The following is a 15,893-nucleotide window of genomic DNA, read 5'->3' as shown; positions in this document are numbered from 1 at the left end:
ACATGTTTTCTCGTACCGTCAGTTTTCTTCCTCTTGTAGGACTTGAGGTGGTGTATAGCTTATTGGACGTGTTGGGGTGTAAAGGCTATTGGACGTGGTGTACATAGCCTATTGGACGTATTGGGGTGTACACCCTATTGGCCGTGTTGGTGAACTTAACCTACAGATCTCTAGGTCATTTCACATATTGATAATATCATCATTACTAATTCAAATATACACCTCCTACCCATTGACCCATCACCCTCCCCTCACTCTAAATCACCACCTCTCTCCCCCCTTCCCTTTGCCCATACATCTTCCCCTCTCTCCCCTACCCCTTCGTTTTCTATCATGAGTCCTCAGTTGGGTTAAGTTAGGGCAATATAATACATCATTTTAGTGACTGTGTGACAACTCAGCAATGTAGACGAGGAGTCACAATAACGTGGCTAAAGTATGTTGACCAGACCACACACTAGAAGGTGAAGGGACGACGACGACGTTTCGGTCCGTCCTGGACCATTCTCAAGTCGAGAATGGTCCAGGACGGATCGAAACGTCGTCGTCCCTTCACCTTCTAGTGTGTGGCCTGGTCATCAACTCAGCAATGATTCAATATGAAACGTCAGGTCAAACAGAAAGGAAAATGGATTTGTGCAAGAAATGAAAGCATTGCAAGAAATGAAAGCATTGCAAGAAATGAAAGCATTGCAAGAAACGAAAGCATTGCAAGAAATGAAATCATTGCAAGAAATGAAATCATTGCAAGAAACGAAAGCATTGCAAGAAATGAAAGCATTGCAAGAAATGAAATCATTGCAAGAAATGAAAGCATTGCAAGAAATGAAATCATTGCAAGAAACGAAAGCATTGCAAGAAATGAAAGCATTGCAAGAAATGAAAGCATTGCAAGAAATGAAATCATTGCAAGAAACGAAATCATTGCAAGAAATGAAATCATTGCAAGAAACGAAAGCATTGCAAGAAATGAAAGCATTGCAAGAAATGAAATCATTGCAAGAAACGAAAGCATTGCAAAAATGAAAGCATTGCAAGAAATGAAAACATTGCAAGAAATGAAATCATTGCAAGAAACGAAATCATTGCAAGAAATGAAATCATTGCAAGAAATGAAATCATTGCAAGAAACGAAAGCATTGCAAGAAATGAAAGCATTGCAAGAAATGAAATCATTGCAAGAAATGAAATCATTGCAAGAAATGAAAGCATTGCAAGAAATGAAAGCATTGCAAAAATGAAAGCATTGCAAGAAATGAAAACATTGCAAGAAATGAAATCATTGCAAGAAATGAAATCATTGCATGAAACGAAATCATTACAAGAAATGAAATCATTACAAGAAACGAAAGCATTGCAAGAAATGAAATCATTGCAAGAAACGAAAGCATTGCAAAAATGAAAGCATTGCAAGAAATGAAAGCATTGCAAGAAATGAAAGCATTGCAAGAAACAAAAGCATTCCAAGAAATAAAATCATTGCAAGGAAATACAGTAGAATCATAACAAAGTCAAAAGTTCCATAACAGCAGAACATATGTTCAACGACAGTTAAAAGTCTGTTCCATTACAGGTGAACTAATATGTAATTACAGCAAAATACCAATTATATAATAGCAGAACAACTGTAATTGGAGCAAAACGGTTGTTTCAATTCAGAAATAATTATAAGCAATTACAAAAGAACTCCTGTACAATGGTAGAAAACTCCTGTGCAATGGTAGAATAACTACTTTGCAATGGTAGAATAACTGCTGTGCAATGGTAGAATGACTACTGTGCAATGGTAGAATAACTACTGTGCAATGGTAGAATAACTGCTGTGCAATGGTAGAATAACTGCTGTACAATGGTAGAATAACTCCTGTGCAATGGTAGAATAACTCCTGTGCAATGGTAGAAAACTCCTGTACAATGGTAGAATAACTCCTGTACAATGGTAGAATAACTACTGTGCAATGGTAGAATAACTGCTGTGCAATGGTAGAATAACTGCTGTGCAATGGTAGAATAACTGCTGTGCAATGGTAGAATAACCGATGTGCAATGGTAGAATAACTACTGTGCAATGGTAGAATAACTGCTGTGCAATGGTAGAATAACTCCTGTGCAATGGTAGAAAACTCCTGTACAATGGTAGAATAACTCCTGTGCAATGGTAGAAAACTCCTGTACAATGGTAGAATAACTCCTGTGCAATGGTAGAATAACTACTGTGCAATGGTAGAATAACTGCTGTGCAATGGTAGAATAACTGCTGTGCAATGGTAGAATAACCGCTGTGCAATGGTAGAATAACTGCTGTGCAATGGTAGAATAACCGCTGTGCAATGGTAGAATAACTGCTGTGCAATGGTAGAATAACTCCTGTGCAATGGTAGAATAACTCCTGTGCAATGGTAGAAAACTCCTGTACAATGGTAGAATAACTCCTGTGCAATGGTAGAAAACTCCTGTACAATGGTAGAATAACTCCTGTGCAATGGTAGAATAACTACTGTGCAATGGTAGAATAACTGCTGTGCAATGGTAGAATAACTGCTGTGCAATGGTAGAATAACCGCTGTGCAATGGTAGAATAACTACTGTGCAATGGTAGAATAACTGCTGTGCAATGGTAGAAAACTCCTGTGCAATGGTAGAATAACTACTGTGCAATGGTAGAATAACTGCTGTGCAATGGTAGAATAACTCCTGTGCAATGGTAGAATAACTACTGTGCAATGGTAGAATAACTGCTGTGCAATGGTAGAATAACTGCTGTGCAATGGTAGAATAACTGCTGTGCAATGGTAGAATAACCGATGTGCAATGGTAGAATAACTACTGTGCAATGGTAGAATAACTGCTGTGCAATGGTAGAATAACTCCTGTGCAATGGTAGAAAACTCCTGTACAATGGTAGAATAACTCCTGTGCAATGGTAGAAAACTCCTGTACAATGGTAGAATAACTCCTGTGCAATGGTAGAATAACTACTGTGCAATGGTAGAATAACTGCTGTGCAATGGTAGAATAACTGCTGTGCAATGGTAGAATAACCGCTGTGCAATGGTAGAATAACTGCTGTGCAATGGTAGAATAACCGCTGTGCAATGGTAGAATAACTGCTGTGCAATGGTAGAATAACTCCTGTACAATGGTAGAATAACTCCTGTGCAATGGTAGAAAACTCCTGTACAATGGTAGAATAACTCCTGTGCAATGGTAGAAAACTCCTGTACAATGGTAGAATAACTCCTGTGCAATGGTAGAATAACTACTGTGCAATGGTAGAATAACTGCTGTGCAATGGTAGAATAACTGCTGTGCAATGGTAGAATAACCGCTGTGCAATGGTAGAATAACTACTGTGCAATGGTAGAATAACTGCTGTGCAATGGTAGAAAACTCCTGTGCAATGGTAGAATAACTACTGTGCAATGGTAGAATAACTGCTGTGCAATGGTAGAATAACTACTGTGCAATGGTAGAATAACTACTGTGCAATGGTAGAATAACTACTGTGCAATGGTAGAAAACTCCTGTACAATGGTAGAAAACTCCTGTACAATGGTAGAATAACTGCTATACAATTACAAAAGAACTAACAAACAATTACAGCAAAAACAGCAAATTCTTAACAGCACAACAGGTATGCAACTGTAGCAAAACAGCGCATATATAACAGCAAAACAGGGCATACATAACAGCAAAACAGCGCATACATAACAGCAAAACAGCGCATACATCACAGCAAAACAGGGCATACATCACAGCAAAACAGGGCATACATAACAGCACAACAGCGCATACATAACAGCAAAACAGCGCATACATCACAGCAAAACAGCGCATACATAACAGCAAAACAGCGCATACATAACAGCAAAACAGCGCATACAGTATTACGAAGGTGACCAAGAAAGCCCAACCATGTCCGTAGGAAACACAGTGAAAGGAAGCAAGGTAGAGAGGCTTAAAATGTGTAATTGAGAGATAAAGTGAGTGTTTGTTAGCGTGGAGATTGGCAGCGCTTGGAAGAGAAGGGGAAGAAGAGGGGAGTAGAGCTGTATATGAATGGAAAGAGGGGTCGTGGGTGTAGGGAGGAGGGGTCGCTTGAGTGTGTGTGTGTGTGAGTGTGTGAGTGTGTAAAGAGGGTGTGGAAGGAAGATGCCGGACATAGACCCCGGAGAATAGAGATAAAATAAAGATTCGAGTCGTTTAAAGATGTCTATGACTCAACTACAGACTCAAAACACAGCTATATCCACCAGCTCCTTATAATCCCTCACAGGTGAGACACCTATGAAGCATCTCCAATCCAGGAACGCCCAAAATCAGAACCCTTGGAGGCCAAAAAAAATCCCCCAAAAAGAGAGAACAGACTCCCAAAAAAATCCCCCAAAAAGAGAGAACAGACTCCCCAAAAAAATCCCCCAAAAAGAGAGAACAGACTCCCCAAAAAAATCCCCCAAAAAGAGAGAACAGACTCCCCAAAAAAAATCCCCCAAAAAGAGAGAACAGACTCCCCCAAAAAATCCCCCAAAAAGAGAGAACAAACTCCCCAAAAAAATCCCCCCAAAAGAGAGAACAGACTCCCCCAAAAAATCCCCCAAAAAGAGAGAACAGACTCCCAAAAAATCCCCCAAAAAGAGAGAACAGACTCCCAAAAAAATCCCCCAAAAAGAGAGAACAGACTCCAAAAAAAATCCCCTAAAAAGAGAGAACAGACTCCCCCAAAAATCCCCCAAAAAGAGAGAACAGACTTCAAAAAATCATCTTGGGACACTGGGATCAACAAGAGGCACAAGAGTAAAGAAGAGAGAAGCGGCTGGCGCCTGGATAGCGTCTGTGAGAGCGAGAGAGGAAAATGAGAGAGAAATAGAGAGGGAGAGGAGACAGAGCTCTCGCAAGAGTGAGACGGGAAGGTTCCTAGCCAATGGGTGAAGAAAATGGCGCGGGAGGTTCAAGAGAGGGGAAGCGGATCTCCTGGAACAGACGGAAGAGGGGGAAAAGATGGTGGAGTTTATTCCCCTTCCTTGCTCCCCCAGCTTGCTCTATATCAGTACATCGGAGTCTTGCGAGCTTCCCTTTAACCTAACCTAACACAAGAGACTCATAATATAAATTCAATGAGCAATATTTCTTTCTTTTTTCCCCAGAATTATGAAATGGATATTGTTATGGTTGAGATTAAAGGATGAATTAATTACAATGCGTTTCCTACCCGTTACCTACGCCAAGAATATTTCACCAGTCGTATAGAAAGTTAGTAATTAGCAAATTCCGCTTCTCCCGGTTTGTTTAAGCAGCGGAATTATTGGAAAAGTTTAATATCGCTTCTAATTTTAACCAGAGAGGCTATAACCGAGCACCAGACACCTGGTTAACGCCTGGTAAATGTTCATGTCAACAAAGAATTTACAAATATGAACAGGAACGCAAAATTGGAGAAGTTAGAGAACTATTTGAACAAATGGTATTCGTCTCCGCGCTCGTGTTACTCTTATATATTTGGAGCTGAGAATTAATTAGTTATGTATCCTTTTTTTGGGTGGGCGTTAGGTACTGAATACTTGGCAATTAGCTGGAGCTCATGACAAGAATAAGCAATGCTTTGATAAAACAACATTGCAAGCAACACAGCTCCCTGAATGTGCAATTACATGAGTGTTCTTGTAAAGAGGTGTTCTGGTACAGTAAATAAACTAATTATTTATCCGGTGTTTAATGAGTGTATGAGAATACATATATTTATACTCACTTTAATTCTTCTTAATGCGTGTTTGAGAATACATATATATGTATAAATTCAAGTCTGTATATAGGTGTATCAGTTTCTTCAGAGACAGTCTGCTGCTTTAGAAGCTGTCTGCTGCTTTAGAAGCTGTCTGCTTCTTTAGAAGCTGTCTGCTTCTTTAGAAGCTGTCTGCTTCTTTAGAAGCTGTCTGCTTCTTTAGAAGCTGTCTGCTTCTTTAGAAGCTGTCTGCTTCTTTAGAAGCTGTCTGCTCCTTTAGAAGCTGTCTGCTTCTTTAGAAGCTGTCTGCTTCTTTAGAAGCTGTCTGCTTCTTTAGAAGCTGTCTGCTTCTTTAGAAGCTGTCTGCTTCTTTAGAAGCTGTCTGCATCTTCAGAAACTGTCTGTTTCTCTTTAGAAGCTGTCTGCCTCTTCAGAAGCTGTCTGCCTCTTTAGAAGCCTGTCTACATCTTCAGAAGCTGTCTACCTCTTCAGAAGCTGTCTACCTCTCCAGAAGCTGTCGACTTCTCCTGAAACTGTCTACCTCTCCAGAAGCTGTCTACCTCTTCAGAAGCTGTCTACCTCCCCCAGAAGCTGTCTATATTGAAGGAAATACACACTTCCTCCGTCGAGTTAACTCGGGCCCCGAAGAAAGGTCTGCACAATGAGAGTTTGTTAATGAATTAACTTCTACTTTCAAGAAACTGGTGCAAGAAAAATGCCCTCTAGTTTGGCCCAAGTAAAACGCTTAGCATCATCCAATTAGAGAGTTTGTGCTATACTTTGGTAACTGGCGCCCTAAAACAACTCGAACACAAACCCAGAGAGGAAACTGGACGCTAAGTAATACATTCAGGGGTTTTGCTTTCCCTTAGTATAGAGAATATATATATATATATATATATATATATATATATATATATATATATATATATATACATATATATATATATATATATATATATATATATATATATATATCTATATATATATATATATATATAATGACAATGTCAGACCACGGAGGAAGAGTTGAAACAGGAATTTCCTTAAGTACTTTCGTATTTAATCATTCATCTTCAGAAGGGTCCTTCTGAAGATGTATTATTAAATACGAAAGTACTTAAAGAAATTCTTGTTTCAATTCTTCTTTCGTGGTCTGACATTGTCACATTTTTCATCACGTGTTAATTTTCGTAATTTACACACACACACACACACACACACATACACACACACACACACACACACATACACACACACACACACACACACACACACACACACACACACACACACACACACACACACACACACACACACACACACACACACACACACGGACCCATAGTCTCGGAGAAGAAAATAAGGAGTATTCAGAGTAGACTTTGTGGATTCTCACTGAATATTCACCTAATAGTGTGTTTTCTTGTTTTTTTGTGTGTGTTAATTAAATATTGACTTAATCTTTATACAAATGCGTGCGAGTCCTATTAAGTATGCACGAAAGAGTTAAATCAATATATAAACACCGAATCTTACCTATATTTCTAATGGTCAACATGGGAAGTTGAAATATTAACTCTCCAAAGTTCATTTTGGAATTTTAATAAGCTCTCATGGGTGGACGTTAATAGAAAATCCCCAGCATGGGGAGCATCAGGTGAGGCAGACTAGCCAGTCTGCGGTGATCACTAGCCACGGAGACTTGTGATCTCTCGGTGTGTTGCTGCAGCATCGCCACATTGTTGTCTCTCTCTAAATTAACACAATAAACGAGTCTGGATTGTTGTAAGAGAAACCTAACCTAACCTAACCTAACCTAACCTAACCTAACCTAACCTAACCTAACCTAACCTTCATATTGGTGGAGTTTACGAAACAAGGATCGTATACCCTTTTTAAAGTGCCTAGGTAATTTGGTATGATTTCCTTTAACATTGTTGCAGGGAGCCGGTCGGCCGAGCGGACAGTACGCTGGACTTGTGATCCTGTGGTCCCGGGTTCGATCCCGGGTGCCGGCGAGAAACAATGGGCAGAGTTTCTTTCACCCTGATGCACCTGTTACCTAGCAGTAAAATAGGTACCTGGGTGTTAGTCAGCTGTCACGGGCTGCTTCCTGGGGGTGGAGGCCTGGTCGAGGACCGGGCCGCGGGGACACTAAAGCCCCGAAATCATCTCAAGATAACCTCAAGAGATGCTGAGGAAGAGGATACGAAGGCTGGTAGAGCTGTTAGTGTGGCTGTGCGTACACCAAGGCCCCCAAGTCTAACGGGAAAGAAAGGTTGTTCCACTAAGAATCATTGAGCAAAAGTTGTAAATCAGAATATGGTATATATTCTCCCTAACCTATTAATCGTCATATTTATTCTGAGGTTGTCCCATTAAACTGCAGTTAACAGGAGAGATTGACATTAATACTCCATGATCCTGAACAAATCCACAAGGGCCGTGACGAGGATTCGAACCTACGTCCGAGATCATCCCATACGCTGCCTTAATCGACTGAGCTACGACATGGTCAAAAGAGTTGAAACCAGAAGTTCTACTGAACTTATTTGGATCCTGCAGCCTCTCCGAGACACAAACCAGGATTTTACACAACTCCCCCCTGCACTCGAGCTATGTGCATGCTCCATTATCCTCTTAATATGTGGTGGCTATCCTAATCTTCACTCCAGATAGTGAAGTAGGCTATCTTGAGGTTATCTTGAGATGATTTCGGGGCTTTAGTGTCCCCGCGGCCCGGTCCTCGACCAGGCCTCCACCCCCAGGAAGCAGCCCGTGACAGCTGACTAACACCCAGGTACCTATTTACTGCTAGGTAACAGGGACATTCAGGGTGAAAGAAACTTTGCCCATTTGTTTCTGCCTCGTGCGGGAATCGAACCCGCGCCACAGAATTACGAGTCCTGCGCGCTATCCACCAGGCTACCAGGCACTACGAGGATGCTGCTCTCTCTCATGGAGCATTGGGCTTCCTTACTATATTTTTTTATTTATCTATACTTCAAGTTGTGATTTTAATATTATTTTGCCTACTTTTAAATGCCTATTTCTAATTCACTTTTGTAGAATTTTAAAAGTTCATAAGATTTTTATATTCTGCTATTATATTATATTATATTTTATATTATATTTATATTTTTATATTTTATATTTTATATTTATTATATTTTATATTCTTTATATTTTATATTTTATATTTTATATTATATTCTGATATTATATTCTTTATATTTTATATTTATATTATATTATATATTATATATATTATATATTCGTCTTAATAATAATAATTTATTTAGGAACAGTACATACATACATACCCGGGTTCGATCCCGGGCGCCGGCGAGAAACAATGTGCAGAGTTTCTTTCACCCTATGCCCCTGTTACCTAGCAGTAAAATAGGTACCTGGGTGTTAGTCAGCTGTCACGGGCTGCTTCCTGGGGGTGGAGACCTGGTCGAGGACCGGGCCGCGGGGACACTAAAACCCCGAAATCATCTCAAGATAACCTCAAGATAACATAGTTGCAGAGTTACAGTACAAACATTGTTAGATTTTAAAGATAGAGGTAGTACATACAATACCTAAAGCCACTAGTACGCGTAGAGTTTCGGGCAACATGTCTCGGGTCTTAATGAATTAATGGCTCCCTCCATTATTTTCATTCAGTTTATGAAAATAAAGAAGGGAGTACCACCTCTGGCTGGAAGATGGGGGACCCTTAGCCTCGGAGGAAATCACACATAACGCATTAGAGGGAATGTTTAGGCCCTTAAAATGTATATATAAGATATACTAATTTTCTTAAAGCCTAATTTTAACTCGTCTATTATGTTCTAAATATTGCATCAATATCATTCTTCTCTTAGTTTCTTAACAAAATCACTACGTTATTCTCCTGCTCTTTAATTCTTGAGGTCTTCTCTCTTATCTGCTTCCTGTCTTTATCTTAAATGTCCTTTAAATGGCCCCCGGCGTCTGACGATAATAGCCTTCCAGCCCACCTAAAATAAGGGTCAACGTCTGAACTTTGACAAGTAAACTTAATCTTTATGCAAATGTGTCTCAAGTCATTATCCTCACTAGGAAAAGATCCTTCCACTTCCAAAACTAACTCCTGAAGTCTGGAGGCGCAGCGAGAAGAATAATGGCCTTCTTGATAGGGATATTGAATCACCATATAATTAACTGCAAGCTAATTTGCATATTCGTCTTATAACATCAAAATATGTGGTAGAATTATGAGCCTAATGTGATCAATTAATGTAATTTACTCTTATCATAAGAGCAGATTTGTTTCTGTATTCCGTCCATATTGTTGAGAAAATAATTTAGTCTGTAAGTCTAATTTGTTGAGTCTAGCTACTTAACTCTGAGGTTTCTATTCACCAAAACAGCTTTGAACGATGAAGTTGCTGGTCGCAGTGAAGACAGCAAAGGGCCAGATTCACGAAAGTACTTACGCAAGCACTTACGAACCTGGAGCCAGATTCACGAAGCAGTTACACAAGCACTTATGAACGTATACATCTTTCCTCAATCTTTGGCGGCTTTGGTTACATTTATTAAACAGTTTACAAGCATGAAAACTTGCCAATCAACTGTTGTTATTGTTATAAACAGCCTCCTGGTGCTTCGGAGCTCATTAACTGTTTAATAATTGTAAACAAAGCCGCCAAAGATTGAGGAAAGATGTACACGTTCGTAAGTACTTGCGTAACTGCTTCGTGAATCTGGCTCCAGGTTTGTAAGTACTTGCGTAAGTACTTTCGTGAATCTGGCTCCAGGTTTGTAAGTGCTTGCGTAACTGCTTCGTGAATCTGGCCCCAGGTTTGTAAGTACTTGCGTAAGTACTTTCGTGAATCTAGCTCCTGGTCCGTAAGTACTTGCGTAAGTACTTTCGTGAATCTGGCCCTTGGAGTTCAGAATGCTTTCACCAAGACAGAAATACGAAAATTGTCACTAACGTAAACATGAATGATAATTACCGATCTGGCAACGAGTCTTAACGCAAAATATTTACTGATATGTAAAAATGCGTACAAAATTTACAGCGATGAATACATATAAGCAATATAAATTGCATTCATTTCTCTTCAAAAACAGGACCGAACAGCATTTAACATTAATAGGCTACTGGGAGTTGTAAGATTTGATTATAATTTTAAGTTCAAACCGTACAAATTGATAGGAACGTGAGAACTTGCTGAATGTAATATATTTTGAAGCTGATAATGCACAAATGTGTATTAATATTAGTGGAACTTATAGTCATTTGTTAGACCTCTTTGTTGAGCAGACCACACACTAGAAGGTGAAGGGACGACGACGTTTCGGTCCGTCCAGGACCATTCTCAAGTCGATTGTGAATGGTCCAGGACGGACCGAAACGTCGTCGTCCCTTCACCTTCTAGTGTGTGGTCTGGTCAACATACTTTAGCCACGTTATTGTGACTTATCGCCTGCTTAGACCTCTTTGTCTACACAAAATCATTAGCTATATTTTCAACGAGCTCATAGACTCTTGATGTGAATTACAACAAGATCATTAACTCTTTGATGTGAATATAAGTATGATCTTTCTGCCTATTGAAAGTGGAAGCCTCAGGAACTCTCGTGGATTCAGTAGAATCCCAATTTACAATCTTTTTGGCCATGTCAAGATCTAGTCATCTAAGACGTGTTCTTGGGAGTACCCCAGGGCATAGGTTCGAATCCTCATCACGGCTTCTACGGACTTTCTCAATAACTCCTGCGGCAACTGTATTCTTATCTTCTGTATCTTATCTTGTGGCCTCCTAAGTCTCACCTCGCTAAGCTGAGCTCCAGGATAACTTACCCATTTCCCAAGCTGGGCTCAGAGGCGGCACCCTTCGCCGAGCTTAGAATAAGATAACAGCAAAGATAAGATTGCAGATCCATAGCGGGAACAGAAGTCTTCAAAAAGGAACATCAAATTTGCTCTCAGACTTACGTGAGTCTAACAAAACTGATATGTAAAAGGGATAGAAATGGCGTAAGTTTCTCTATCTCTTTGAGATGTATTTTTTTGTCTCAATAAACGTACTTGAACTGCTTTGTGATTGATGTGTAATGTGCTAAGTTCCCATAGTTAGATCCCATGTGCTAAGTTCCCATAGTTACATCCCATGTGCTAAGTTCCCATAGTTACATCCCATGTGCTAAGTTCCCATAGTTACATCCCATGTGTTAAGTTCCCATAGAGAGTTACATCCCATGTGCTAAGTTCCCATAGAGAGTTACATCCCATGTGCTAAGTTCCCATAGAGACTTACATCCCATGTGCTAAGTTCCAATAGAGACTTACATCCCATGTGCTAAGTTCCCATAGAGACTTACATCCCATGTGCTAAGTTCCCATAGTTACATCCCATGTGTTAAGTTCCCATAGAGAGTAACATCCCATGTGGTTCTGTAGTCTGCTCATATCTGCGGGCGTATGTGCTTTGATTACTGGTACAGGGCTCGTGTAGCCAATTTGTAAGTGCATGATTAATGTACCTTGTTCCTGATGAGTAGTTTGATCATTCCTACATGTGTGACTGCATGGTTAGTGTTTGGTAATGTATATATATTGACGTCTGGTTCCCGCCAAACACACACCGAAAGTACGACGTTGGTACAACGTTCGAACACGTTTTAACACTTCCTAACCAGTTATAACAACCAATATAGCAAGTTGTAACAACGTTCTAATACGTCATAAACACGTTAAGCCAAGATGTAACAACTTTATTACAAGTTGTAACAAGCGGAAAATAGAGACAGTTTCGGTTTGTGTTTCCCGGGGTTTAATACCGTGTTTGCAATGTATGTTATTGATGAAAATATAGCTGAGACACGCAATCGACTTGAGAATGGTCCAGGACGGACCGAAACGTCGTCGTCCCTCCACTTTCTAGTGTGTGGTTTGGTCAACATATTTCAGCCATGTTATTGTGACTCATCGCTTGCATATATCTGAGATTTATTGCAGCTGTATAATTGTCTCTTAGTACCTGTTGTATGATGCAACATGAGGGAAATGTTAGTAGCTGAGTAGCTGACCCACTACAAATGAAAACTGATAGAGACTTGAGTCACTTTTGAACCACTGGCACTATAAGAGCCACTATAACTTGTGTAACTAGTTTCGCAAGATTGTTACTTGCTCAGCTAAATGAACTGTGGGGTTCAGTTCCAGTTTGTGGCTCTGTGATTTTTCCGCTACAGCCCACGGGATGGGTATAGAGAAGTGCCCACTACAGCCCACGGAATGGGTATACAGTAGTGCCCACTACAGCCCACGGGATGGGTATGGGGTCCACTACCACCCACGGGATGGGTATACAGTAGTGCCCACTACAGCCCACGGGATGGGTATGGGGTCCACTACCACCCACGGGATGGGTATACAGAAGTGCCCACTACAGCCCACGGGATGGGTATGGGGTCCACTACCACCCACGGGATGAGTATGGGGTCCACTACCACCCCTGAGATGGGTATGGGGTCCACTACCACCCACGGGATGGGTATACAGTAGTGCCCACTACAGCCCATGGGATGGGTATGGGGTCCGCTACAGCCTACGGAATGGGTATACGATCAATTACTGCCCACGGGATTTGTATTGGGTCTGTTAATGCCCGGAGGGGTGGGTATGGGATCTAATAGTTTACAGTCTCCGTGGTGTAGTGGTAAGACACTCGCCTGGCGTTCCGCGAGCGCTATGTCATGGGTTCGTATCCTGGCCGGGGAGGATTTACTGGGCGCAAATCCTTAACTGTAGCCTCTGTTTAACGCAACAGTAAAATGTGTACTTGGTTGTAACAACGATTCTTCGCGGCGGGGATCGTATTCCAGGGACCTGCCCGAAACGCTACGCGTACTTGTGGCTCTACAAGAATGTAACAACTCTTGTATATATCTCAAAAAAAAACTACTGCTTATGGGATGGGTATGGGGTCCGTTACTGCCTATGGGATGGGTATGGGGTCCGTAACTGCCTATGGGATGGGTATGGGGTCCGTAACTGCCTATGGGATGGGTATGGGGTCCGTAACTGCCTATGGGATGGGTATGGGGTCCGTAACTGCCTATGGGATGGGTATGGGGTCCGTTACTGCCTATGGGATGGGTATGGGGTCCGTTACTGCCTATGGGATGGGTATGGGGTCCGTTACTGCCTATGGGATGGGTATGGGGTCCGTTACTGCCTATGGGATGGGTATGGGTTATCTTGAGGTTATCTTGAGATGATTTCGGGGCTTAGCGTCCCAGTGGCCCGGGCCTCGACCAGGCCTCCACCACCAGGAAGCAACCCGTAGCAGCTGACTAACTCCCAGGTACCTATTTACTGCTAGGTAACAGGGGCATCAGGGTGAAAGAAACATTTTGCCCATTTGTCTCCGCCTCCACCGAGGATCGAACCCGGAACCTCAGGAATACGAATCCGAAGCGCTGTCCACCCAGCTATCAGGCGTAATTATAGGGTCCATAATAACTTAACAAAATCAAACAATTTTTGTTTGGGGGTTGTAATTGTGTTTGGCACTATTGCATGTGTTGTATTGAAGTCTTATAGCCAGCATTTCCTGATAAGTTACCAAAACTACATCACCACCATAGGGGGCCTGACAGCTGAGTGGACAGCGCTCGGGATTCGTAGTCCTGTGATTCTGGGTTCGATCCCCGGTGGAGACGGAAACAAATGGGCAGAGTTTCTTTCACCCTGATGCATCTGCTCAGCTAGCAGTAAATAGGTACCTGGGAGTTAGACAGCTGCTACGGGCTGCTTCCTGGGGATGTGTAACAAAAAGGAGGCCTGATCGAGGACCGGGCCGTAGGGACGCTAGGCCCCGAAATCATCTCAAGATAACCTCAAGAAGATAACCATCCCACGAAAGTTATCAACACAATCATCGCCGGGAAGGAATTATCATGGGAAAGCGCCAAGCCATTACGACTATATAGCACTGGGAAGGGGTCAGGATAAGGATTTGGGATGGGACGGGGGGAAGGAATGGTGCCCAACCACTTGTGGACGGTCGGGGATTGAACGCCGACCTGCATGAAGCGAGACCGTCGCTCTACCGTCCACCCCAAGTGGTTGGACAGCCCTCAGTAAGCAGCCCTAAAGACAGCCCTCAGCAAGCAGCCCCAAAGACAGCTTTCAACCGCCCCAAAGACAGCCCCAGGAACAGCCCTCAGCAAGCAGCTCCAAAGACAGCCAACAACGGCTCTAAGACAGCCCTCAAGAGCCCCAAAGACAGCCCTCAGTACTCTCTCAACAGCCCCAAAGACAGCCCTCAGTACTCTCTCAACAGCCCCAAAGACAGCCCTCAGCAAGCAGCCCCAAAGACAGCCCTCAGTACTCTCTCAACAGCCCCAAAGACAGCCCTCAGCAAGCAGCCCCAAAGACAGCCCTCAGCAAGCAGCCCCAAAGACAGCCCTCAGCAAGCAGCCCCAAAGACAGCCCTCAGCAAGCAGCCCCAAAGACAGCCCTCAGTACTCTCAGAGACAGCCCTCAGTACTCTCAGAGACAGCCCTCAACAGCCCCAAAGACAGCCCTCAGTACTCTCAGAGACAGCCCTCAACAGCCCCAAAGACAGCCCTCAGTACTCTCAGAGACAGCCCTCAGTACCAGTAATAGACTGAACAAGGCCAATTAGATATAAGAATTTTATTGCTCCTGGGATTAAAGCTTGAGTGATATGCAGCTGCTGTGGAAGATTAAAATGATTTGTAGTTTGTGGGTGCATTGCCACAGCTCCGACTAATTAATCTTTACTTATGAAAATGGATACCTCTGCCTGCATGTCGGTGATAATTTAAAGTGTACGTGAAGGAGGTAGTTTACATGCGGGGTGTACAGAGGAGGTATACAGAGGGTGTACAAAGACAGAGTACTGGGTGTTGTACACCCTCTAGGTTATTAGTGAGTCTGTTGGCTACTAACGTTAAACTACACGCAAGAAATGCTTTTTAACAACGAAGTAATAACGAAAATACCAGACCTATACTTTCACCTCGGAAACTGTATAGTATTAGGAAGGAATTTACCAACCTCTCTGGCAACGCAGTCTAAGAGATAACGAAGATAAGGTTACGAAGTAGGAATTAACAGTGGTAAAGATTAAGGGGAATTGTGTATTTTTGGAAGATA

At 42.0% G+C, this 15,893-nt stretch overlaps 2 protein-coding genes across 2 annotated transcripts; both read left to right on the top strand.

Annotated features, from left to right (window-relative positions):
- The first annotated feature begins 599 nt into the window (after positions 1 to 599).
- LOC138356689 (uro-adherence factor A-like) lies at positions 600 to 1,241 on the top strand. The gene has a single exon (XM_069312885.1). It carries the CDS (start codon positions 600 to 602, stop codon positions 1,239 to 1,241), a length of 642 nt encoding a protein of 213 aa, XP_069168986.1.
- A 157-nt stretch (positions 1,242 to 1,398) lies between these two features.
- LOC138356688 (probable serine/threonine-protein kinase samkC) lies at positions 1,399 to 15,385 on the top strand. The gene is made up of 2 exons (XM_069312884.1): positions 1,399 to 1,494; positions 14,879 to 15,385. The coding sequence occupies exons 1-2, from the start codon at positions 1,399 to 1,401 to the stop codon at positions 15,383 to 15,385; spliced, it is 603 nt and encodes a 200-aa protein (XP_069168985.1).
- Positions 15,386 to 15,893: the final 508 nt, after the last annotated feature.

The sequence above is a fragment of the Procambarus clarkii genome, chromosome 73 (assembly GCF_040958095.1).
Source record: "Procambarus clarkii isolate CNS0578487 chromosome 73, FALCON_Pclarkii_2.0, whole genome shotgun sequence".
NCBI classification, from domain to species: Eukaryota; Metazoa; Arthropoda; class Malacostraca; order Decapoda; family Cambaridae; genus Procambarus; species Procambarus clarkii.
Note: the sequence above shows the minus strand (reverse complement) of the source record. Positions and strands in the feature narration are given on the sequence as shown.

What these genes read in the sequence shown, in the direction of transcription:
- LOC138356689 (XM_069312885.1), top strand. Translation starts at nt 600, where the DNA reads ATGAAACGTCAGGTCAAACAGAAAGGAAAATGGATTTGTGCAAGAAAT.
- LOC138356688 (XM_069312884.1), top strand. Translation starts at nt 1,399, where the DNA reads ATGAAAGCATTGCAAGAAATGAAAGCATTGCAAGAAATGAAAGCATTG. An exon ending in AATCATTGCAAGGAAATACA is followed by an intron (nt 1,495 to 14,878) that starts GTAGAATCATAA and finishes GACAGCCCTCAG; the next exon opens with CAAGCAGCCCCAAAGACAGC.